General features: G+C 40.0%; 1 protein-coding gene across 2 annotated transcripts; it reads right to left on the minus strand.

Moving 5' to 3' along the window:
- Window positions 1-818: 818 nt before the first annotated feature.
- On the minus strand, window positions 819-26,620 carry LOC100552698 (glutathione S-transferase A4). Of its 2 annotated transcripts, none has more exons than XM_008117924.3 (7): window positions 25,537-26,620; window positions 19,031-19,134; window positions 14,967-15,018; window positions 12,051-12,183; window positions 9,283-9,424; window positions 3,532-3,663; window positions 819-1,581 (listed from the first exon to the last, which is right to left on the minus strand). In XM_008117924.3, exons 2-7 carry the CDS (start codon window positions 19,127-19,129, stop codon window positions 1,456-1,458), a joined length of 684 nt encoding a protein of 227 aa, XP_008116131.1. In that variant the 5' UTR covers window positions 19,130-19,134; window positions 25,537-26,620; the 3' UTR covers window positions 819-1,455. The 2 variants fall into 2 exon arrangements, with proteins under 2 accessions (XP_008116131.1, XP_003215481.1); XM_003215433.4 differs by lacking the exon at window positions 25,537-26,620 and adding an exon at window positions 23,310-25,526.
- Window positions 26,621-26,629: the final 9 nt, after the last annotated feature.

Consider the following 26,629-nt stretch of genomic DNA (forward strand, 5'->3'; position numbering starts at 1 on the left):
TGAGCGGCGGGTGAGGAGTCCTCAGACAGCGAGGGAAGGCAGGAGGGCAGCTGCGCAGACGGGTGGCTGGGCCTTCTGCCACTGCCGCCGCCACTGCCACTGGTATTTATCAGCAATTTGTTTGGGGGGGGGGGGGGAATTTGGGAGGGGCACCAAAATTCCGGTCGCCTACTCCCAAAAATTACCTCGGGACGGCTCTGATTTTAAGATACACAAGGGTAAGTTTTAATTCCTGTAGAGAAGGAAGTAAGACATCGACCCATCCACACTGCCATTAAAATGGAGATTAAACTGGATTTTATGGCAGTGTAGACTCATATAATCCAGTTCAATGTAGTTCAATCTGCATTATATGAGGGTCCTTCTACACAGGAACAAAACCTGAGTCATCCAAACGACATGAAGTCATCGCTTTAGTGGTTGAAAAATAATTGCATGTTGTAATCTTTCTGCCTCTGTATACTCCACATCCCTTATTCATCCATGTTCTGTTGCAATGTGTGTAACATGGATGCTAGTTGGATGGAGAAGAACAAAAATATTGTTTAAAAAATCATATATTTCCCTGAATGGTTTGCCAGTTTCTTATCTGTGCCTAATCATGCCATGTACTTCAGTACTTGATTGTTTCTATTCCTTGTTATAATACTACAGTACATATATTTTCTTATTCTTCTAATTTTTGACATTTTTAAAACGATGGCACTTTTGAAAATAAAAGGAATTGAATTTGTTTTTGTTACAAACTGCCTTTGAGATTTTTGGAGCAAAATGTTAGAAATGGAACTGCCTATATACATGGGGAAGTAAACAAAATATTGATTTTTATTCATATTTTATTGTTTAGTTATCAGTTTTCTCATGTATTTCCCCAATATATATTTGGATTTTTGTTTTCTCATATACAGGCAGTCCCAGAGTTGCAAACATCTGACTTACAAATTACTCATAGTTACAAGCAGGAGTGAGATGACATGAAATGAGAGAAATCTACCCCTCGAAAGGAAAATTCATTCCTGGAAGAGTTATCATGGGGAAAAGATGTCTCCACTACAGCTTTCTCACTAATCCTATTTCAAAATCCAAGTATCACAGGGACAGAAAGTGAGGTGAAATCCTCTGGACAGCAAAACAAACATCACAGGGGTGTCAACCCTCCTCTATGTTATCCAAAGCTAAGATTTTGTGTGTGTGTGTGTGTGTGTGTGTGTGTGTGGCTGGAGTTACACTTTAAAAAGTACCTGTCCAAATTCAACTTAAGAACAAACCTACAGACGCTATCTTATTCATAACTTGGGGACAGCCTGTAGAGTTTGGATTAACAATGATTATAAATGTTTATTAGTTAAACTATAGAAAAGCTAGTATTTACATACAGCCTTTCAATGGCAAGTGATATTTTTAGAGATGTATAGAATAGCTACTTCTCTAATAGGATTTAACACATCTTCTGTTTTACTTCCTATTGAAAACTCTATTTGCTGTTTGCAGTAATTTTTCATCAGGTGGAGGTTTCCTTTGACTGCCAGGCTGCAGGAACTTCTTAATTGTAGGAATTTCACAAATTCTTGCTTTAAATGCCTGAAACAAGAAACATAATAACCTGAAAATTAAATTAAATATTTCAACACTAAGCTGACATAGAATGATTTTGTCTCACCCTCATTCTTAACTATAGCAACATTCTCCATGTGGGTATGGAAACTGTGGCACATTGACCCAGATCAACTTGTAGCAGTTCTCAACATCAGCAACAGTCTTTTATTAAGCTGTTGGATGGTAAACATACATTTGTGATTGAGCAAATATGAAATATTGCAAAAATGCTTAAAACAATGAATTGTTTCTAAGCTTCCCATACCAGTTACAGTAATAATTCCAGCTCAGCTAGGGGGAATATGGAATCTGAAGAAGGAGAATCTTCATTCCAGTAATGAGAAAATTCCAATTCCAAAGCCCTATAAACAACAGCTTTTCTACAACAATGATCAAGTGAATCTAACTAGGAATTTTAGGATTCCAATATGAATCGTTTGTAAATATATATCAATGATACACAGGATCCCCCGGTGATACAATAGGTTAAACCCTTGTGCTGGCAGGACTCAGACCCCTTCTACACTGCCATTTAAAATCCAGATTATCTGCTTTGATAATCTGGATTATATGGCTGTGTAGACTCATATAATCTAGTTCTTGCTTTAAGGCTTAAAATGAGGAAAGCTATAAAATATTCATGGCAATAACCTGTAGCTTGCAATCTAAAAAGGAAAGTCAACAATACAAAGCTAAAGTGATTTGAAAGCCGAGTAGGTCACGAATATTGAAGAATTAAGTTTGTTATGTTTTGTAAGAATGTGGATTGCAATCTCAATGACAAATTCTCATGTAGGATTTCAAAACAACAAGAGAAAATACTTTGACCTATTTCATATCTTCAAGACAAGTAAATTCATGACCACTGGAGGTATGCTAAATTCTGAAATGCAAGTGCCTCCAATCAATCCTGCCTCCAATCAAAACCATTGTATTGATCTATGTAGGTAAAGGTAAAGGTTTTCCCTTGACATTAAGTCTAGTTGTGTCTGACTCTGGGGGTTTGTGCCCACCTCCATTTCTAAGCCAAAGAGCTGGCGTTGTCCATAAACATCTCTAAGTGCATATGGCCAGCATGACTGCACTGAGCGCCACTACCTTCCTGCCAGAGTGGTACCTATTGATTTACTCACATTTGCATGTTTATGAACTTCTAGTTTGGCAGAGGCTGGGGCTAACAGCAAGAGATTACCCTGCTGCCCAGATTTGAACGGCCAACCTTTCAGTCAGCAAATTCAGCAGCTCAGCAGTTTAATCTGTTGCACCACCAGGGGCACCCTATTGATCTGTGTATTGTATACAAAATACTAGGATTTTAGAATAATGTTAAAACATTAGAAACTAGAGAAATAGTCCACCTCCACGAACACTACTGAAGTTGCTTAATTACTTTGATTAACATTAATTAACTCATGATTTAAGATGTCAGTTACAAGTTGTAAAATGAGATCCCATTCTTTCAGAGTACATCTTTCCTTTTTAACTTGTAGAAACACTGCAATCTGCCATGTTATGGAATCACGGTAAGTGTAGTTTTACAAAGTGTCCAGCCTTCATATCTCACCAAATGACACATTCCAGGATTCCACAGCATTGAGCCATAACAGTGAAAGTGGCATCAAACTGCATTAATTATTCTGCATTGTAAATGCATCCCAGCAGCGGCAGATCTTTGTAGAACTAATGGGCAGAAACCTTAAAAGAAACATGGACATAAAATAGGCTGTTGCAACCCTTCTGACTTTCCATGTAACCTAAACTGGAAATCCTATGCTCTTGGGTTTTAACACATTTCCTTGTTCTCAGGGGCGTTAGCTTCTTATTGACAGTTTCTATACCTGGGAGGCTCTGAAGAATGCTAATCAAATTGCTGTTTGCCTGGTATGGAGTTTTATGTTATTGGCACATGCAGTGTTTCCCTGGTCCTTCTTTTACCTGCAAGGAAGGAAACTCTGAGAGGATGTCAGGCTCCTTCTCTTCTGTCATCAAAATGGCTTCAATCAGTTGGACATCCGCCCAAGTGAACTGGGTACCAAGAAGAAAATGCTGTCCATGGTCTTTCAAAACCTATGGGATAAAAATGTATTAGATGCAAATGAAGTGGTAAAGGAGGTTTGATGAGAGTACAGTCAGTCCCTGAGTTACAGACATCCAACTTATAAATGACTTATAGTTAAGAACAAGGGTGAGACAACAGGAAAGGAATCTATCCCTTGGAAGGGAAGTCCACTCCTGGAAGAGTTATCATGTTGGTGAAGCTTTATCATCATCCTTGTTTCCACAACAAGCCAAGTCTTCAAAATCCAATTATCACAGGGAGAGAAAGTGAGGTGACATAGAATAGAATCATAGAATCAGAGAGTTGGAAGAGACCTCATGGGCCATCCAGTCCAACCCCCTTCCAGGAAGCAGGAAATCACATTCAAAGCACCCCTGACAGATGGCCAGCCTCTGCTTAAAAGCCTCCAAAGAAGGAGCTTCCACCACACTCCGGGGTAGAGAGTTCCACTGCTGAACAGCTCTCACTGTGAGGAAGTTCTTCCTAATGTTCAGGTGGAATCTCTTTTCCTGTAGTTTGAAGCCATTGTTCCGTGTCCTAATCTCCAGGACAGCAGATAACAAGCTTGGTCCCTTCTCCCCATGACTTCCCCTCACATATTTATACATGGCTATCATATCTCCTCTCAGCCTTCTCTTCTGCAGGCTAAACAGGCCCAGCTCTTTAAGCCGCTCTTCATAGGGCTTGTTCTCCAGACCCTTGATCATTTTTGTTGCCCTCCTCTGGACACTTTCCAGCTTGTCAATATCTCCCTTCAAGTGCGGTACCAAGAATTGGACACAGTATTCCAGGTGTGGTCTGACCAAGGCAGAATAGAGGGGGAGCATGACTTCTCTGGATCTAGACACTATACTCCTATTGATGCAGGCCAAAACCCCATTGGCTTTTTTAGCTGCCGCATCACATTGTTGGCTCATCCCCCATTCTGTATCTTTGCATTTCATTTTTTCTGCCTAAGTGGAGTATCTTGCATTTGTCCCTGTTGAACTTCATTTTGTTAGTTTCAGCCCATCTGTAATCTGTTAAGATTGTTTTGAATTCTGCCCTTGTCATCTGGAGTATTGGCTATCCCTCCCAATCTTCTGAAATAGGTAACCGACAGCAAAAACCAAAAAAGAAAAAAAAATCCCACAGGGGTGTTAACCCTTCCCTATGCTATCCAAAGCTAAAAATATACATATTTGACTGAAGTTACACTTTAAAATGTACCCGTTCCAACTTACATACAAATTTAACTTAAGAACTATCTTGTTCGTAACTTGGGGGCTGTCTGCATCCATTTATTGATTCATTACAGTAGAGTTTCGCTTAAACAACCTTCACTCATACAATGTTCTGTATTATCCAACGCATTCTGCCTCCTGCCCGGACCCACAGCTGTTTCTCTAGGCAGCAACGGGCGTACATGCCCAACAACAACACAAGTACAGCAACGCTTCCAAACAAGTGGCAGACTTGTTGTAAAACATGATATTTTGGTGCTTATTTTGTAAAATTGCAATGTAATTTATCATTTAATAGGCTTTTCCTCAATCCCTCCTTATTATCCAACATTTTTGCTTATCCAACGTGCTGCTGGCCTGTTTATGTTGGATATGCGAGACTCTACTGTATTTAATTTATAGGTCCGCTTTCAGCCAAACCTTTTGAGGCAGTTTAAAATAATGAATGAATAGTGAATAATGCTTGAAGAAACTGAAAGAGAAGGCAAGGAACTACAGCAGTAAAGGGCTTGCCAAGGTTTCTTTAAAAAAGTACGCAGTTGTTACAATTCATAAATTGCATTTGCTATTGCCCAATGCCTGGGACAATTATTTTTACAGTTCACAGAACACCAAAGCAAGTATTTCTCCAAAGATCTGTTATTAGCACGTGCTATATAGGAAGAGGGTTGCCAGCTTGAAGGAACCAGCTGAAATCTTAGGACCTCATCACATGGAGGTCCAGAAGCCAGGGGACGGCGGGGGAAACCATGGGCAGCATTTATTTATTTATTATTTATTTATTTTATTTATTTCTCACAGGGGACTCAGGGAGGCTTACAACAGTGGCAACAATTAGATGCCCACACAAACCAATATAAAACAGCACATAAAACAGTTAAAACTATTAAAACACATTATGAATTAAAATATACATTTCAAACATAAAATCAGATCCGTTCTTCCTCATGCTTTGTCCATAGTTAAGTCCGTGTCATCTTCACCATTTATTGATTAAAAGCCTGGGCACACAGCCATGTTTTTAGGGCTTTTCTGAAGCCCAACAGGGTTAGAATTTGATGCATCTCTCTTGGGAGGGTGTTCAACAGCTGGGGAGCCACCACTGAGAAGGCCCTGTCCCTCCTTCCCACCAGCCGCACCTTCGAGGCTTCATCCTCTTACTGTCATGGGTTGTGGTCTGCCATCCCACAATGTGAAATGGCTTTAAACCTGGGAATACACCTCTAGTGTTTCCCAACTGGTGACAAGACTTTCTAGTTGACTCCAAGTTTTATGTATGTATGCTGTGCTTGTTTAGGTAGGAGTGAGCTGAGCTGCATTATGGAGTGAAATGGGAAGAGGGTTGCACTTGGACCCTTTGTGCCATTTGAAATAAAACAGGGCATTAAGTACCAGAAAAAATAATAAATAATGACATAGGACACAGCTACACTAACTTGTTAGGCTAATGTGGGGTAGACAACTCAAGGTACCCTGTTGTGCCATGATGTCGGTCAGAACAGGCATATTTCATGCCTCTTTACAGCCACGTTTAGAATCATAGTTTGTGTGTGGGAGAGTGTGTGTGCACGTGTGTAAATCTACTGTAAATCTACTCTGTGCATATCATGAGGTGTGATGTACTCCATGAAAGGTTTTGGTCTTAATAATTAGCCTTTAAGGCGTCTTCTACACTGCCATATAAAATCCAGAGTATGTGCTTTGAACTGGATTATATGGCAGTGTAAACTCATATAATCCTGCTCTCAGCAGACAATATGGATTATTATCTGCTTTGACAATTGGGATTATATGGCAGTGTAGAAGGGGTCTAAGTCCAGTTTACAAGAAAGATAAGCCTTTTTGTTATTTTCAGTTCTGTAAAGTCAACCTTAGGTATGCAGATGATACCACTCTCATGGCTGAAAGTGAGGAGAAGCTGAGGAGCCTTATCACCAAGGTGAAAGAAGAAAGTGCAAAAGCCAGGCTGCAGTTTAACATCATGAAAACCAAGATCATGGCAACCACAACTATTGATAACTGGCAAATAGAGGGAGAAAATGTGGAAGCAGTGACAGACTTTTTATTTCTAGGTGCGAAGATCACTGCAGATGCAGACTGCAGCCAGGAAATCGGAAGACGTTTACTTCTTGGGAGGAAAGCAATGGCCAACCTCGATAAAATAGTGAAAAGCAGAGACATCACACTGGCAACGAAGGTCCGCATAGTGAAAGCAATGGTATTCCCCATAGTAACCTATGGATGCGTGAGCTAGACCATAAGGAAGGATGAGCGAAGGAAGATAGATGCTTTTGAACTTTGGTGCTGGAGAAAAATCCTGAGAGTGCCTTGGACCGCAAGAAGATCCAACCAGTCCATCCTCCAGGAAATAATGCCCGACTGCTCACTGGAGGGAAGGATATTAGAGGCAAAGATTAAGTATTTTGGCCACATCATGAGAAGACAGAAAAGCTTGGAAAAGAGAATGATGCTGGGAAAAATGGAAGGAAAAAGGAAGAGGGGCCAACCAAGGGCAAGAGGGATGGACGGTATCCTTGAAGTGACTGGCATGAACTTGAAGGAACTGGGGGCAGTGACGGCCAACAGGGAGCTCTGGCGTGGACTGGCCCATGAAGTCACAAAGAGTCAGAAACAGCTGTGTGAATAAAGAACAAAGTCAGAGAGCAAAATCATTATATTGAATTTATTTATGTCATCTCTCTCTTCTTATGCACAAACATAAACTCAAAGAGAGAGATTTTCAAAGCTCCATCTTCCCAAGGCAAGTGATATATAAAATTCCGTTTGACTAAAATATCAAACTAAATATAAATGTCAAAAACCACAAAATGACAACAATAAAACTGCAGTTAAAGTAAAAAGGGCTTGACATGTAATAAACAGCACCCTGGCTTTTAAAAAAATGGAATCTGTGAAAAAACAGCAGCAAAATTGTGAAGGGGATTGGTCACATACATATATCTCCATGCTGCAGAAGCCTTATCTCTCTGCCTGCAACTAAAGGCACTTGAAGACAAAACCAAAACCCGTGTTTTAAATCGAAGACCTGACAGCAGATGTACAAACAGACCTGTTAGCCCCGGGATATGTTCCCCCAATGTCCTCATAGCCTTTTTTTGAAGTGGATCAAGATGGAGAGTAGATGGGGTACATCCAGTGAAAGGTTTTTTAAAAAATTCATTTCGTTATACGCTGGACCGAATATGTGCACATGCAAATATCTTAATATAAATATAAGCAGATTTGCATGTGCATATATTTGGTCCAGCGCATAACAGGGAATTTTAAAAAACTTCTTCTGGATCTCTCTCTTCCCCAAATTGTTAATTCAAGATCAGTTTATATTATAAAGTTTAAAATAAAGAGTTTCAGAGAGTTCTAATTGCTTTCCACTTGTGCTTCTCTTGAACCACCTTTGCATTGGTTTGACAGCTCAATCAGATGATCAGCTGTTTCAGGCTTTTTTAAAGCACACATGCGTTGGAGCAGTCTCCACAGGGGGGAGGGAAGGAAAGCATGTGTTTTGCAAGACTGCAGAGATATACAATGATGCAAAGGTGCGTATTTTCCAGCCGGAATCAGGATTTAAGCACACTTTTTAAACATGTGTTTTTTGTCTGTTGCTGAGAATCAGTGTGCATTTACTGCATTTAGCCAGCCTCCCCCCTTTAACCTGGTAACTTCCACATTTTTGTGCCTGTGTAGAATGGCCATGAGTAAGGCTGATTTCAGAGCCATGGCAAGTTCATACAAGTCCAGGGAATTCCTAAAATAACTTCATTCTCTATGAGGTTTGAAGCATTAAGGATAACAACACTTTAAAGACAGGCATAGAAATAAGTGGGCAGCCAATGAATCTGCTTTTATTCATTGTCTGAGCCTGGTAAATATTCATCATCATCCAGTCTTTTTCCACATAAGATAATATGCTTTCTCATATTTTTTAATATTTTATAGAACTTTGGAACACACATGGGCAAGCAACTTCAGAGTGTGTTCAGCATGGTAAAATTATTAATGAGAAATGACACACGAGTTAAGAAACTGCAGTAGTCTCGAGCCTACTGGGAAGGACAAGATTTGTTCAATTCCTTCCCTTCATGCTGAATGCAAATTACTTTTGCACTTTTCACTCAGTTCGGAACAATGAAGAGGAGGAGAAAGAGGAAACAGGATATTTCTGAAACAGCAGAAAAAGTGGGATGGCTGAAGATTAATCAAGATTGCTCCTGCCAAAATGGGGCAGTTCAAGAGTATGCTTTCTTTCTAATTTATTATCAGACCAATGGTTCCCCTTCAGAGCTCCAAGGGAAAATGCTACTGCCTCAGGCCAGACATTCTACATGATTTGTCTTTTCTTTCCAGTCCATTCAATGAACATTGCCATCTGTTTGTATTGCATACCTTCTCATAAACTGGGAAGTATCTCTTCGTAGCTCGCTCAATGATCAATTTAAGATTTTCCTCCTTTTCTTTGGGAGATAGTTTGAAATGGACTCTAATGATTGCCATAAGATCGATTGTTCCTTCAACATACATATCAATTCTGGAGAGAGAAAAATAAAGAAGGAATTAGCCTAATTTCACTTCCTTACATTTCATCGGCTCTGCTTAAGGTAAAGGCAAAGGCTTTCTCCTGACATTAACTCTAGTTGTGTCCAATTCTGGGGGTTGGTGCTCACCTCCATTTCTAAGACGATGAGCTAGCGTTGTCCGTAGGCGCCTCCAAGTTTATGTGGCTGGCATAACTGCATGGAGCGCCGTTACCTCCCTGTCAAAGCGGTAACTATTGATTTACTCACATTTGCATGCTTTCAAACTGCTAGGTTGGCAGAAGCTGGGGCCAACAGTGGGAGCTCACCCTGCTCCCTGGATTCGAACCACCAACCTTTTGGTCAGCAAGTTCAGCAGTTCACCGGGGCTCCAAAGGGCTCTGTTTAGGAAGTAGTTATCTCATCTGCATTGTGCGGTGTTTTATTAATTTACAGATAGAATAACCTGATGAGAAAGAGAACGCGCATCTACATTGTAGAATTTATGCAGTTTGAAACCACTTTAACTGTCATGGCTCAATGTTATGAAATGTTATGTTGGGATTTGTAATCTAATTAGGCACTACCGTTTTTTGGCAGAGAAGCCTAAATACCTTGTAAAACTACAACTCCCATGCTTCCATAACATTGAGCTATGATAATTAGAATAGTGTCAAACTGCATTAATTCTACAATGTAAATGCACCTAAAGTTCTTCTTTTATTGAATGTTTATATTTGGTAAGGAGCTTTTTCGCTTCTACTCAGTTTTACCCTTTTTACTGGGCCCTTTCACATTGTATCATAGAATCATAGAATCGTAGAGTTGGAAGAGACCTCATGGGCCATCCAGTCCAACCCCCTGCCAAGAAGCAGGAAACTGAGAATATCATTATATTGCTATATTATAACATAGAAATATTCTAGGGAATCCTGGATTTATAGTTTGGATCTGGCAGAGAATTCTAAATGCCACTCTTTAAAATTCAAATCACAGGACTCCATCAAAAATTGACATAGAAAGTTAAAGGGAAATCATAGCTCTGTAGTTGTGCAGTGTCTAGCCAGGCTACATACAGAGCATAGGTTGAGAACACTTTATCCAAAATACTTGGGAACAGACGTGTCCAATATTTTGGATTTTAGAATATTATCATATACATTATGAGTTATTTGGGGATGGGATTCAAGTCAAAATTCTTTTACATTTCATATATACCTTATATAGACTAAAAGTAATTTTATATACAACATGTTAATAATTTTGTGAATGAAACAACATTTGTGTACATTGGACCATCAGAAAGTAAAAGAGTCATTGTAATTGTCCACCCATGTGGACAGTTTGGGAGTGCTGTATTTCAGATTTCAGAAGGTTGTACTTAGGCATGTTCCCCTATGTTTGACCTTTTTCCTCTTTTGCATACTGCACTTCCTTTGGTTCAGGAAAAGGACATTCTCTTGTTATCTTTGATAAGAGATCAGAGCTAGAAGGCAATTTAAAACTATTTGCACTCACAAATACCTTTATAACTGAGATCCAGCAAGTCAAACTCTGCTTTATGTGCCTCAAAACTGTTACATCAAGATATGCATAGATAGGACTTTCGGTCATCGCTGTTTGGCAGGCACAGTACCAGTTCGCTGTCATTCCACTTTACACCTGCTTTTAAAGTATGCCAGTGTCTTTCCCCTTCTACCACTTTACTTCATTGTCATCAGCTCACTTCAATTGCTGCAAAGTGAATTCAGAGTGCAATAGTAGTCAGCACTGGATTAACTCAGTAGAGAAAGAAGAGGGAAGAGAAGGGAATATCTCCCTTCCCTGTAGAGCAGGCATGGGCAAACCTACTGGCTGTTAGGAATTGTGGGAGTTGTAGTCCAAAACACCTGGAGGGCCAACGTTTGCCCATGCCTGCTGTAGAGTCATGGAAAACGCAAGCTTGTGTGTTCTTCCTCATTAATAATGTTTGCTATCTTGACCACACTTTGAGATTTCTTATCAACATGTGTCCCTATTTTCATCTTTGAAATGTTCAAAAGTATGTGCTTTTTATACACGGTCCACATTTTAATGCACTACATACACTCTTTCTTTTTGCTTTGGCCTTAACCCCCTCTGCTCCTGAAATGTAGTCCTGACACCCTTCCCAAATTAGAATTTAGATTCCAGTTGGGAAAAAAACAACTCTCTCATCCCTGCCTGGCACCCTGCACTGCTGAATTAATGCAGTTTGACCCCACTTTAGCTGCCTTGGCTCAATGCTATGGGATCCTGAGATTTGTAGTCTGCTGAGCCACTCACTCTTTGGAAGAGAAGATGAAAGATCTTGTTAAACTACAATTACAATGTGTTGTCAAAGGCTTTCATGGCTGGAATTACTGGGTTGCTGTGAGTTTTCCGGGCTGTATGGCCATGTTCCAGATGTATTCTCTGCTGACATCAGGAGAGAATGCTTCTGGAATATGGCCATATAGACTGGAAAAGTCACAGCAACCTATAATTCCTTTTAAAAAAACAGCAACTCATAATTCCAATGATTCCATAGCATTAACCCATGGCAGTTAAAGTGGAGGCAACCTTGTCTTGTCCCTCTGTGTTCTCAATAAACTATAAATGATAAATAAAAAGAAAACATACATTGCTCTCTCCTTGATATCCCTCCCATAAAGGTTATGCTTTGCAGCAATGTAGCTCAGAATGGCCCGGGTTTCTACGAGCCTCATCCCATCAATTTCAACCATGGGCACTTGCTGGAAGAGCAGGAATCCATCTGTGGAAAGAAGTGAAAAAAAATCACGCCAAGCCTTGCCAGTTCTTGCATTACATTCTCTGATGACCTCCCTTTGCTGGAAAAGAAAACAATTTCCCTGGATTAGATCTCTTTCTGCTTTCCACACAAACTCATCATTTTTGCTGGTGGCATGGCAGAAAGATTGGCCAGATGTGTGTGGGCTTTCAAGCTGGTTGTTGACTTATGGTCACCCCATACATTTCACAGACATGGAAGTGATTTCACCAAATCCTTCCTCTGAAATATATCCTGCAATATCTGATATTCACTGGTGGTTTCACATTCAAACGATAACCAGCACAGTTTCTGAGATGAGATAGTACCTGGGGCCTTTAAAGTATTTAAGCCATGGTTGCACAATAGCTTAAACCCTTGTGCTGGCTGAACTGCTAACCTGAAAGGATGGGTTGCTGACCCGAAGGTTGCTGGTTCAAATCCGTGAGATGGGGTGAGCTCCTGCCTTTCAGGTCTAACTTGTGGGGACATGAGAGAAGCCTTCCAGGTAACATCCAGGAGTCCCCTAGGCAACGTCTCTGTAGATGGCCAATTCTCTCACACCAGAAGTAACTTGCAGTATGTTCTCAAATCAATTATAACACAATAAAAAAACTGCAATTTATATGTATATTATAAATGAAGAAACAAACAATGTATTGCCCTTTCTTCCGATTTTCCAGGTTCTTTGTGACCAAAAGCCTGCATGTGGTTCTCTTATTATCCAGTACCACAAAAAGAAAACAATCTCAGTAGAAAATACATGCACAGATTTTCAAATAATGTATTTACACTGCTGTAAGCATGCATGCATTGTTGCCTCCCCCCACTCCCACCCCACCTCAAAACCTTTCATGGGTGATTAGTTATACAGTAGAGTCTCTCTCATACAACCTTCGCTTATCCAACGTTGTGTTATCCAACGCATTCTGTGTCCCACCCAGATCCACAGCTGTTTCTCTAGGCAGCAATGTGCAGCGAGCCAACACACCCAACAACAACACAAGTGCAACCACACTCCCAAATAAGTGGCAGACTTGTTGTAAAATATGATGTTTTGGTGCTTAATTTGTAAAATCATACCCTACTGTATTTAGTTTTATTGTGTTGTTCTTTCTGTTAATGATGAGATTTTAGGCTGCATGTTTTGTAATGGGTTTACTTCCTTTTCTTGTGGTTTTACTTTGCATCTTGTCTTTGGATTTCTTTAAAATAGAGGGAAAATAAAATACAAGAGCTTTAAAAGAAACAAACATGAGACAGAGCTGGCATGACTGGTCAGACAAGCTCCACTGCGTGCACAGAAGTGATGTATAAAACTAGTACTTACAATAGTGGAGACTCCTATTACTTTTAAGCCTGCCCTTTTGACATGTGAGCCATTCCCCTTCAGTGCCAATTACAAAATGTCTGTCCATGTTAATTTTTCTGCAAGCATTTTGTAATGGTTAAAGTGTTGTAGTAGGATTCTGCGAGGTCTGGGTTTGAATCTGGCTCTGCTAGATGCTAAACTTCCCTCCATACTAATCTTGTAAAAAAAAACCCCAACTAAACAAACATGATAGGCTCTTCTTACAGCCACCACAAACCAGAAAAGACTAGAAAGTGTGCAACAACAATGACAAGGAAGTAACAGGATTGGTATTTACACAGATGGTCAGTTAGAAACATGTTCTTGTCTTGCAGTGACAAAGATGGGATCCTACACTAACCCCAGAGCCGGCCCTACATAATTTTCAAGTGTAAGTGAACAGAATTTTGGCACCCCTCCCCCCAAACAAATCACTGAAAAATAAAAGTGTCGGATAAGTGAAAATGTTGGATAATAAGGAGAGATTAAGGAAAAACCTATTAAACATCAAATTACATTATGATTTTACAAATTAAGCACCAAAACATCATGTTTTACAACAAATTGACAGAAAAAGCAGTTCAATACATGGTAATGTTATGTAGGAATTACTATATTTGCGAATTTAGCACCAAACATTGAACTGGGATATAGGGCAGTGTGGACTCAGATAACCCAGTTCAAAGCAGATATTGTGGGTTATTCTGCTTTGATATTCTGGGTTATATGGCTGTGTGGAAGAGCCCCGAGGGTCCTTCCATGCAGCCATATAACCCAGAATATCAAGGCAGATAACCAATAATTAAAAGGCCACCGAAAGGGAATCCGGTCCCTGGTATTAAAAAATAATTCTAAAATCAGGACAGTAAATAAAGAACACCACTCAGAAAACAGAGGATTTCCAGACAGGAAACAATGAGGGCCAGCTAACACCTCCCAACAATGCATTCCCCCAGACAAGAAGCAGACAGGCTTTGAAGTTGCAAAGCCATTCAATGCTAATCAAGGTGGCCACTTACAACATTCACACTTGCCTCAAGGACTGACATTCCACACATATATAAACCCCACATATATATAAGCCCCAGTTTCCAAGAGACCTCGCTAGAAGCGGTGGCGCGCTCTCTCCAGCCGCTTCACCTGGCGGGAGGTAGCCTCAACTGCGCCCCCCAAATGACAGCGCCTGAGGCAACTGCCTAAATTGCCTTATGAGTGAACTGCCCTTGACCAACCCTACCTTTGTTCACTGAGCACTATTTGGTCGCCATCCCATCCCAAGGCTTTGCCTCTGTTGGAATAGGAAGGATCCCCTTGCCCCCCAAAAAACCAGCTGGACCAGTTCATTTCCTGCTGCCACGGTTGTTTTCAGTGTTCTAGCTCTGAATGGTGGTTGAAGGTCTTCATTGAGTGTCCTTACCATTCAATAGTTTTTCATATTGCTGTCTTGTTTCCAAAAATACTTCTTCAAACTGAAAAAAAAGGAAGGAATTGCATGGATTTTTTTTTTAAAAAAAGAACTGTCAAGGGATCCAGGAAACATCATACATTATAGACGAGAGTAAAGTGCAATATATCTTCATGATGCCACATGAACGTGAATGTACATTGTAGTGTTTATCAAATTTGCTTATTTTATGATGCTTATATTTATCATTGATGTATTTTGATTGTTGTTTATGTGATTTTAATATGTTGTAAGCCGCTTTTGGTCCCGTGAGTGAGAAAAGCAGGATATAGATAAATATTTATTATTTATTATTATTATCCTAAAACTTAACTGAGTTAATGGCATATGCATTTCTGGGGGCAAGCCTACTCCATCTATATTCACTTCAGTGGAGAGATTTATGTCTCACGAATACTGTGAGAGCCAATTATTTCTTTACCTGAAGGCTGGGAGACCAAAATTAGAGCAGTGTAAGAACTAGCAGTTGATTTCTCACAGTTTCGTGCAAAGCAAAGATCAGTATATATCAGGAATGCTGAATAGGTAAACATATTGCTCTGTTACAGGGCTTTATTGTTAAAGTCAGGTTAGTCTTTAGTCTTTTTCTTAAAACATATCCTGAGGGGCAGTAAAATCAGCTCTGTGGTGGTTAAATGATGCATGGAGCTAGTGGGTTAGTGAGGGTGAGTGCCGGATTTATCATTGCGCTTAGGTGTGCTTAAGCACAGCGCCCATTGGCTGGTTGGGGGGGGGGGAATCTTCCTGCCCCCCCCCCCCCCCCAAAAAAATATGGTTGATTTTGCTCATGTGGTGCAATTCTAAATTTGAAAGCGTTGATCAATGATCAAGTTGATAGTCTATGGGAGTGTGCCACAAAGCAGGCAGTGTAGCCCTAGCTGGCTTATCTCCTTCAGGGCCCAAGGAAGGGGCCTCATAACTTAACTAGCATAGGGCCCCATTTGTCCTAAATCAGGCACTGGTGAGAGCCAAGACTGCCACATTGACCAAAGTCATGGGTTGCTCTACATTCTCCCAAGAATCTGAAACAATCCATAACCATGGACCCATGTAAACAGTTGGGTCAGTTCTGAGACAGAACTGACCATTGCTTATATGGCCATTCCATGCTCTGGGATTGTGCAGTCCAGGGGTCAAAGGTGGCACTCACCACCCACCGCCTCTTCTCATCATGACCAGTGGATGCGACAAGGCTGGTGATGCTAACCGGAGTGAAGAAACAATCACAAAAGGGAAGGGAAAGGCGGATGGAATTGCTTCTCTCCCCCCTCCCATCTCCCACATTATTCTGGGGACATGACTCATATCACTCCTGCTGACTACCACAACAAGGAAAATGGGGTGGTAAGGGTGACCATCTAGCAACATTGGACTGTCAAATCTCCCTCCTGTCTCTGCAGCACTCTGGGGAGTGGCAATCTAAACTAACTGAGGATTGATCCAGCATCCATCACTCCAGATCAACCTTGGAGAAATGACCAATGTATATCTAGCTTTATGTATGTATGTATGTATGTATGTATGTATGTATTTACATCACTTCTATTCCGCCTTTCTCACCCGAGGTGACTCAAGGCGGCTTACAAATCTGACAAAATTCAATGCCAATAAACAACAATACGGTACAATAAAAACATAAAGCTATTTAAAACAATTAAGCAATAACACTAAAACAATATACAAATATAGAACATATAAAGTGCTTAAAACCATTCATCCAAAAAACCTTGCACAATAAACCTTAATTCAGACCGAGTCGAAGCCATCAGAGCTTATTCTTTAAATGCTTGCACGCATATCCAGGTCTTTAATTTATTTCTAAAACCCAGAAGGGATGGAGTCTAGGGAGGGAATTCCACAGCCGAGGAGCCACCACTGAGAAGGCCCTGTCTCTCATCCCTGTCTTTAGTCTAGAAATGCAGATTACCTCTGCTGCAATGTCAAGTGTTACCTTTTAAGAAAGATTCTGTAATTAATTAGAGTCTAAATGAGTGTTGCCAATAGCTTCTATGTAAGGGGAGGAGAGAGGGAAGAATCTGCTCTGGGTTTTAGTATGAACTTTAACTGAACTGTTGAAGACACTGAAAACTATACGATAGGTTAATTTCTTTCAATACCTTCTTTACAATTCAGGCTAAAGGTTGGAGTGGATTTACTACCCATTTGAGATGGAAACCACCAACCACCATTGTGAAGGCCCCCAGAGTCACAGCCATGCGTTTGAGAAGATGGTGCATTACATACACATTTTCTAGAGTACTTGGGATTTTCCTTTTCAGAAAGAGAAATATTGGACAAGTTGCCTATTCTTATATTATTGCTTGGATTTTGGAATACCTGCATATACATAAGGAGACATCTTGGAAATTGGACCCTAGTCTAACACAAAATCCATTTATGGATTATATATACCGTATATACTCGAGTATAAGCCGACCCTAATATAAGTCAACCCTAATTTTACCACAAAAAACTGGGGAAACTTGTTGACTCGAGTATAAGCCGAGGGTGGAAAATGCAGCAGCTACTGGTAAATTTCAGAATGAAAATAGATCCCAAGGAAATTATTTTGAGGCATCAATAGGTTAAAAGTTTTTGAATATTTACCATATTTCAAAGAAAAACAGTAAACTAGCTCTGTAAGTGGAAAAGTAGGGTCAACAAAAACAATATGATATTAACAATAACTTAATAATAATAATAATAATAATAATAATAATAATAATAATAATAATAATAATAATAACTTCATTTGTACCTTATCCTATCTTCTCATGGGGACTCAGGCCAGCTTCCAACATAGTAACAGGAAAACATTCAATGCCTACATAAACAATGCAGAGCTAGATATAGATCTATAATTATATATACTAATTTCACATATGCATTTTTCCCTGAAATGTTTGCAAATCCTCTCTCTATATATGTGCATTTTCCTCCTGCAATATTTGCAAGCCCTATATATTTGTTTAGATCTATCTCGAAATCTGTTTGTGTGTTTGCGTGCATTTCCCCTGCAGTATTTACAAGCCCTATATATCTATAGTCATATATATCTATCTAGACATATCTCTGTATATAATTATATCTGTATAGGATTTGCAAAGACTTGCAAACATGTGAGGCCAAAATTCATATATAAATAATGTATACACATAGATACAGATATACAGGTACATGGAAATCTCTAGATATCTACATGTATATAGGATTTGCAAAGACTTGCAAACATATGAGGTAGAATTTCATATATAACATTAATGTAGATAGATAGATAGATAGATAGATAGATAGATAGATAGATACAAATATAAAGGTACATAGGGATTGCAAAGGTTTGCAGGGGGAAATGCTTCTATATCTGTAGCAGAGATTAACAAATATTTCTGGGGAAAATGCTTTTATAAGATTAATGGATATATATATATATATATATATATATATATATATATATTCTTTTTCCTGACTTGCAAGGGTTTCTTTCCCTTTTCAAAACATTCCCTTGGTTAAGCGCGAGGGAGGCTTTGGAAAAGTAAACACTGATAAGGAAGGATAAGATGAGAGACAAATATATCATATATTGCAAGCAACGGCCTCCAGGCTTTGCTGCCGGCTTGGCCTTGATCTGATTATAAGCTGGGGGAGGCTTTTTCAGCTCATAAAAAGGGCTGAAAAACTCGGCTTATCTTCGAGTATATACGGTACTTTATACACATAACGTGAAGATAATTTCACACACAATATGTGTTCATAATTCTGTGCATGTGTACATCAAATCATCAGAAAGCAAAGGTGTCACTATCTTAGCCACCCATGTGCATGATTTTGGAATATTTTGGATTTTGGAATTCCTCATAAGGACTACTTAACCAGCGTCATCTAGGGTGAGATGTAAGAATGTGAACAAATACTGGTGGTGTTCTTTATCCTTCCTTGTCTTCTTTAGGAACTCTCCATGACAACTTTCAACTAGTAATTATTCTGAAAAAATTCAGAATAACAAAGCTTATACAGACCTCAACACCAGCAGCTGCTAACAGCCAGCGAATAGATTCCATTCTCCCCCTTCCATTGAAATAGTAAAGTCTGGGTTTTCCCGCCATGGTTGGATTCATATATTCTAAAAAAGAATTAAGGGTGTTGTTGCTTATAAAACTTTATCCCACATAAAGCATATGCCAAATAAAACATTGTTAGTTTTTGTTGCATCAAAATAACATAAGCCCCACCCCTGTGAAAGTGATTTTAGCTACCGCTAAATCGCGGGTCTGTGAGTCCGGTGCATCATGCAGCCAGAAGGTCAAATGAGACACACGGATGTGAAGGTAAAAGCTGGGATATTTAATTTCAATGGACAAAGACAATATATGTAGAGTAAGTTCTCAAAGTACTGACAAAAGCATTGGAAAATACAGAGTACATTATTTACTTTGGCAGCATTCAGAGTGCCTTTGCCAGCTTCTAATTGGCTGAAAACCAACTTGGCAAGAATCTGGGCTCCTGTTGGTTGGAAACTTCATGCAGAGGCTTCTGTGGTTGGTTCTCTTTGTGGCGGGAAATTGAAGGAGCTGTCATTTGACAGTTTGAAGCCCTGGGTTTGTTGAGAGATCTGCCTCTGAAGAGGGGCGTGAAAGCCAGGAATTATGCAATAGAGTCTGTGATTGACTCAGTCTAGGCAAACACAAAGGGACAGTCCCATAAAGACAATAATTGCAGATGATCAACAGTTCAATGGAATAAGCTTTGTCCACAACCTATACACTAATTCCCATCAGCAGGGAGAATAAAGATTAGATTTGTGAAAGCAGGAAAATCTCTCAATGACAGGTGAAAGTTTCTTGAGGAAATAGGTGTTTATCAGTGGTAAAGAATTTCATTCATAGGCACAGGAACGATTTTATTAATGGGAATGGGTGCACTTAAATGCATATATTAAGCGGCTTTTCCCATTCTCCCAATCCATTGTGAGAGGATTAGCCAGACCTAGTACACATGGCCAGGGCTAGGCAGCCTTCCATAGGTGAGTTCAATTAATACAGCCATGTGGAAAAGGGAGAGGCAGCCTTCTTCGTCTTATCAGAATTGTGAAACATAGGAAGACAATCTGATGACAATCTGATGATTGCGAGACTGCCTGAAGAAATATTTAATATAAATTCATGTATAATTATTTAGTGTTCATTATTTAGAAGGTTCATTTTCTCAATAACACTCTAGGGAACCTTTGCAATATGCACTGCATAACTGGGAACTAATTGTGGGTTGCTGCTATGCTTTATTCTTAACTAGCTTGGGTACCTGGTGATGTCTGGGTTATTTGAAAAGGGCCTTGTTTGTTTTGGATGTTAGGTAATATCAATTTGGTCATATGTTACGCTATTTCTTAGAAAAAAACTCAGTCTTTGCTTTTGTTTTTTATGAATGCTCCCATTAGAAATGCACAAGGATTTGGGTGAACTACAATTCCCAAAAATCTTGGCTCAACCCTCCTAAAACTCCTCCAGTATTCACAGTTGGCCATGTTGGGTCTGTGTGCCAAGTTTGGTCCAGGTCCGTCACTTGCTGAGTTCAGTGTTCTCTGAATACAGGTGAACTATAATTCTCGGATGCCAAGGTCAATCGCCCGCAAAGCCTGCCAGTTTTCACAGTTGGCCATCTTGGGTCTGTGTGCCAAGTTTAGTCTAGATCCATCACTTGTTGGGTTCAGTGTTCTTTGAATACGGGTGAACTATAACTCTGGGTTGCTGTGTGTTTTCCAGGTTGTACGGCCATGTTCCAGAAGTATTCTCTCCTGACGTTTCGCCCACATCTATGGCAGGCATCCTCAGAGGTTGTGAGATATATGGAAAAACTACAAACTTTCCTTTCTTAGTTTTCCCATATACCTCACAACCTCTGAGGATGCCTGCCATAGATGTGGATGAAACGTCAGGAGAGAATACTTCTGGAACATGGCCGCATAGCCCGGAAAACACACAGCAACATTGTGATTCCAGCCATGAATGCCTTTGACAATGAACTATAACTGCGATGCCAAGGTAAATCGTCCCAAGTTGGTAGCATTGGGTCCGAGTGCCAAGTTTGGCCCAGATCCATCATTGGTGGGGTTCAGAGGGCTCATGGAATAAAGGTGAAGCATAACTCCCAGAGTTAAAGGTCAACCACCCTTAAAGTCTTCTCAGCTGGCCATGTTGAATTTGTATGCCAAGATTGATCCAGATCCATCATCAGATGGATTCAATGTTCTCTGAATACGGGTGAACTATAACTCCTGGATGTCAAGGTCAGTCACCCCAAGCCCCGCCAGTATGCAAATTTGGACATGTTGGGTCTGTGTGCCGAGTTCGTTCCAGATCCATCATTGGTGGGGTTCAAAGGACTCTTATATTGCAGGTGAACTATACATCCTAGTCTCTCCAACTCCTAGAAATCATGGTGAATTCTCCTCAAACTTCTCTCTCTAGTATGTTCAGTTGCTGATCAATTCCTGTTTGCTGTGTACTATAGGAAAGGGTTAAGGGAGAGGCAGTGGGCGGGGTCATGCAAATGGAAGAGAAAGGAACATTGAGATGTGCTCGCTGTAACCTGCAATGTCCTGGAAGGGAGTGGCTTGGTGGCTCCACAGCACTGGGAACTATAGCCTGTTTGTGGAGGCTGGAGGCTGTCTGTGTGAGCGGATACCTGTGCCACACACACAGAGTTTTACTTTTATTGTTGGTATAGATTTTATGGGTTCATGTGAAAACATTTACATCCTGCTTCTTTGTGCATTGAGCTGAATGTGATCACATAGAACAATCAAATCTAAAAAAAAAAACCCAGCACAATAACATTTGGAATACCCCAGTAACTGGAAGAAAAGTATTAAAGCTATTTGTCAAGTTTCCAATACAAATTGATGAAGGATAATTCCATGAATCATGAAGCTCAAAGAGCTGCTAAATAAACTAGTTAAATATTCCCTTTTCAAGGTCTGACAAGACCAATGTACTGCATAGGTCACAGTTGAATTAAACTTGCAAGGTTTTTCTGTCTATTTATCCACTCCATTCTCAGTTTTCCCAGTTAATATTTAATCTTGGGTACCAAGTGGTAATGATGAGTCACAAAACAACGGCAATGAAATACATGTGGGTGTTGAAATAGTATTTCTAGTGCAACTAGCACTGCTTTTGGTGGCTTAACGCCATATAAAATGAGATTTTGCAAATAAGCCAAATGTGGAGAACCTGACATCATGTATATTTTGTTGGACTACACCAACCAAGTTCCAACAGCTTTGATACCTGGCTGTGTCATCTGGGAAAGCAACTGTATCGAGTAGGCTTTCAGTTCCCAACTCTGGGCCAATCAGACTCACTTTTCTCTGTCCAGGTTTATGTCCCCTTTAATAGCTGGTAAACAAGCAAACATTCATCACAGAAAGGTAAGCCATTTCCAAGCATGGGAGAGAGGATTTATTGTTTTTGATGAAGGGCACAGTAAAGAAAATGTGGCTGGGCATCTGCTAAATTTTCTTTCTCTCAGTCAATCCCACACAACACTATTTATTTTTCAGAGGCCCAATCTGTGCTGCATAATATATAGATGAGCTGCACCTCCATCAGCATCAATACAGGCAGTCCCCAAGTTACAAACAAGATAGGTTCTGTGGATTTGTTCTTAAGCTGAATTTGTATGTAAATTGGAATAGGCACATTTTAAAATGTAATTCCAGCTAAAAATAAATATTTTAAAACTTTGGCTAGCATAGTAAAGGTAAAGGTTTTCCCCTGACATTAAGTCCAGTCGTGTCCAACTCTGGGGGTTGCTGCTCATCTCCATTTCTAATCCAAAGAGCCGGCGTTGTCCATAGACACCTCCAAGGTCATGTGGCCGGCATGACTGCATGGAGTGCCGTTATCTTCCCACCAGGACAGTACCTATTGATCTACTCACATTTGCATGTTTTTGAACTGCTAGGTTGGCAGAAGCTGGGGCTAACAGTGGGAGCTCACCCCGTTCCCTGTATTGGAATCACCGAACTTTTGTTCAGCAAGTTCAACAGCGGCTTAATCTGTTGCACCACCTTTCCCCCCTGATAACTTTTTTAAGAGTGACTTTCCTGCCAAGGGGTTTATTTCCCTCATTTCCTGTTCTCTAACCTCTCTTCTTTACTATGAGTCGTTTGTAAGTCAGATGTTTGTAACTCAGGGACCGCCTGTACTTTAAAACATTTCTCCCCCTCCCCTCTTCCCCAGGTGAACTTGAAACATGGAATTTAGACTAGATCATACATGAGCTTCTGTAACTAACCTTCTCTGAGCCTTTGGTCTGAGCTCCAGGCAATCCTTTCTGTGGTTGCACAAGAATCTTTGCCCGGAACAATAAAGTCTTGGGACTCCGCCCAGAGGAGAGTCTTGTTTGTGCAAGACCTATACAACTCCTTCCACTCCTTTGTATGATTTGTAAGTGCTTTTCTCAGATGGTGGTCAAATAAAGATTAGCAGCCACTTCTTGAAACATTAAACTCTATGTTGGCTAAATTCTCTGGGGTTATACCGGTATATGTGTGTGTGCATGCGCGTGCGTGTGTAAGTCACCTGTCAACTTATAGTGACCTACTGAATTTCATAGATTTAAAATGCTTTTATAGCATCATGCCTTCTGAGATATTTTTGCCTGACATGTAGCAATTGTGAACATATAGGTTTATTTATAACATCCTGACAACTATTCAGGACTACTGCACTGGCTTCTGGTTGGTCTGAAAAAGTGCTGGCTAGGATCAACTTCCTGATAGATCTGAGGCTCCGTCTGATGTCATTGCTCAACACAGACAGCTCGTGTTTTCCATCTCAGTAGAGAAGTGAATCCAATGTAGGTTGCAGTCTGTACCATTTTGAGGAACGAGTACAGGTGGGTTGGTGCTATATGCCTTCCAGTCATCTCTGACTTATGGAGCAAGTAAACCTGTCACTGTGTTTTCTTGGAAAGATTTGCTCATAGTTCTAGTTCAGCACTCAAATCATTACGCCACCCTGGCTCTTACTATGAATTGCTCCTTTAAAAGTTTATACTTTACCATAACATGTTTTGATATTGGGATTTGGGAGGTTCCTTCCTCCCTCTCCCCCTTCACCCCACTACATTTGTATAGCATTCATTATATTCCCCTCCCCACATAAGTTGCTTGATAACTGTTGAAATACGTATGTTTAATAGCTTAGCAATTAATAACATAAAACTTGCCAGCAATTGATGCAATGGTTACACAAGCTTATAATCGTATTGAATCTTATCAATATTGATATAATGTGGTGTAAGATCTCATGGCTCAAATTCCCTTTTTGTCAAGAATAGCTGACTCATTATATCTTGCACTTTTTTGAAGTGTGCAGTGTGACAAAAAAAACTTTAAGTGTGCAGAAAAGATGTAGGGGTAGGTTTATTGACATTATGAACCCATACTTATTAAGAATTTGGTAATGTCAATGATAAGCTTGGGAGTATATTTTTATAAGAATAAAACACAGAGAAAAAGTCACTACAACAATATTAAGACAACTTCTTCCTTTAGATCAGAATCTCTTCTTTGGCTCTTAGGCAAGTAAAATGTAATTGCACCCATGAAAAATCTCAGTTAAATGCTTTTTGGTTTGTCTAAAACTTGTGCTCCTTCTGCAGTTAATGCGAAAGAGCTGTATTAGAGGGGGGGGGGGGCAGCCAAAAAGCAGTTTGGACAACAGACCCCAGAAGCCCCCAACTGCAATGGCCTGAGAGCTGGGGAATATTGTGAATTAAAGTCTCCCCCGACCCAACAAGATCTAACCAATAATGACAGTCTTTTGAGTTCCAACTATTTGAAAGCATTTGCGATCTGTTGTTTGGTAAGGCACCAATACTCTTTGGCAGTGGAGGCTACATATCTTATAAGACTGCAACTCCTACAGTCCCTTAGCATTGGGCCATGGCAGTTAAAGTGGTGTCAAATTGTGTTTGTTCTACACTATAGCTGCACCTCAAGTGGATTAATTTTTAAGAGCCTAAGGAAGTTCAGCTGAATTTGCTAGAAATATGAGCGTGTTTTTTTTCTCCTGGAACTTGCCAGTCACACAAAAACTCATTATTTAATAGCTCAGAACTAACTATTGGGCTAAAATTTTAGGATGTTTCTTCACAGTTTTATAAAACTGATCTCTTTTCTTATTCAATCCAGAGAAAGTAGGACAGAGGCATTTTAAAGCTAAGTCATTGTTGAGCCAATAAGGTTCTATCAATTCCAGGAGCAAATACAAATCCTGCCTGGGAAAAGAGTTTAAGATTTACATAAACAGAGGAAAACATAGGGTACATCTATACCATAAAATTAATACAGTTTAACACCACTCTAACTGCTATGGCTGGATTGCAGATTGGTGAAGCACCAGCACTCTTTGGCAGGGAAGGCTAAAGGCCATGGGAAATGACAGAATTCCTACACTGAGGAAACATAGCATGGCCTTAGACTTGTAGCATCTCGTGCAGTGATTGGGCAACATACCTTACAATTAGTGTTGTCAATTTAGGATTTCCCTGGGCCTTAAGGAGTCCTGGGTTATTCTCTGTCCTTCCACTTCTTCGCTGTTTTGAAAATGTCCCATTTTTTCCTTCCTACCCCCATTTGATCACAGCTTATTTCAGTTATTGTGCACCGAGTTCAAAGTGCAAAGTAGTTTGCACTCCCATGAACTCAGCAGGGGCAGAGGAGAGAAAGAGTGCAAATCATGCCTTTCCTGGAAGGCTGGCAAATCCTTCCTAACTTGAGTGGTTTTCCTTATCTTCACACTCTCCCATGTTACTTGGGCATACATGTCTTTTTTTTGTATCCATGGAGGGCATGTAATATGCATCTGTGAAAAAAGTACAAAAATATAATGGGAATTGTTTTATCCAGGTTGAATTTTTTCTAATTTCCTTCAAGTGTCTTTTTCAGTTGAAAAAAATCAAGCTTTAGTATGCTAACTTAAGTGAATCCAAAGTTTGCTTAGCCTTATTCCCAACATAATTGGAATTGAAATCTAGTCTCAGTCTGGGTTTGGTCTGCTTTTTAAAGCCTTGTAGATTCCAGCTGTTGCAGCAGCTGAGTTCCTCAATCACTTCCCATTTTTCAGCCTCGCCTGGTTGATGGAATTTGACTAAACTTCCTTGAAAGATACTGAGATTCCTTTTATGTTGTTGTAGTAGTTTCGTCACTTGAAATGCTTCTGGTGTTTTAAACAAAGCTATGTTGGGTGTTATTGTTTCATGGGTTGAAAGGGTAGAAATAAATACTGGTAAATATAATTATTGTGTGTATATGGCAGATTTTTGCCTATGAGTGCGCTGATCATCTAGTGGCATACCTTTCCCCCCTTTCTCTAGGCAAACACATTGCTTGACATGTCAAAAGAAGGCAAATGAAACAGCTGAAATCTTAATGTAACTCATGAGGCTCCATCTACTGGACAATGAAAACTCGGCATTTACTTTGTTTTGCTTTAAAATCCAGTTAGGATCACCAGGGACCACTGACCACAATGGGATTCACTTGGTTTAATACTGTTTCCCTCAAAAGAAGACCTACCTTGGAAATAAGACATATGATTTTTAGCATT

This window comes from Anolis carolinensis, chromosome 1, assembly GCF_035594765.1.
Source record: "Anolis carolinensis isolate JA03-04 chromosome 1, rAnoCar3.1.pri, whole genome shotgun sequence".
Taxonomy (NCBI): Eukaryota; Metazoa; Chordata; class Lepidosauria; order Squamata; family Dactyloidae; genus Anolis; species Anolis carolinensis.

What these genes read in the sequence shown, in the direction of transcription:
- LOC100552698 (XM_008117924.3), bottom strand. Translation starts at nt 19,129, where the DNA reads ATGAATCCAACCATGGCGGGAAAACCCAGACTTTACTATTTCAATGGA. An exon ending in ATATGAAAAACTATTGAATG is followed by an intron (nt 12,184 to 14,966) that starts GTAAGGACACTC and finishes TTCTTTCCACAG; the next exon opens with ATGGATTCCTGCTCTTCCAG. An exon ending in CAGAGTTTCCTTCCTTGCAG is followed by an intron (nt 1,582 to 3,531) that starts GTAAAAGAAGGA and finishes TTCTTGTTTCAG; the next exon opens with GCATTTAAAGCAAGAATTTG.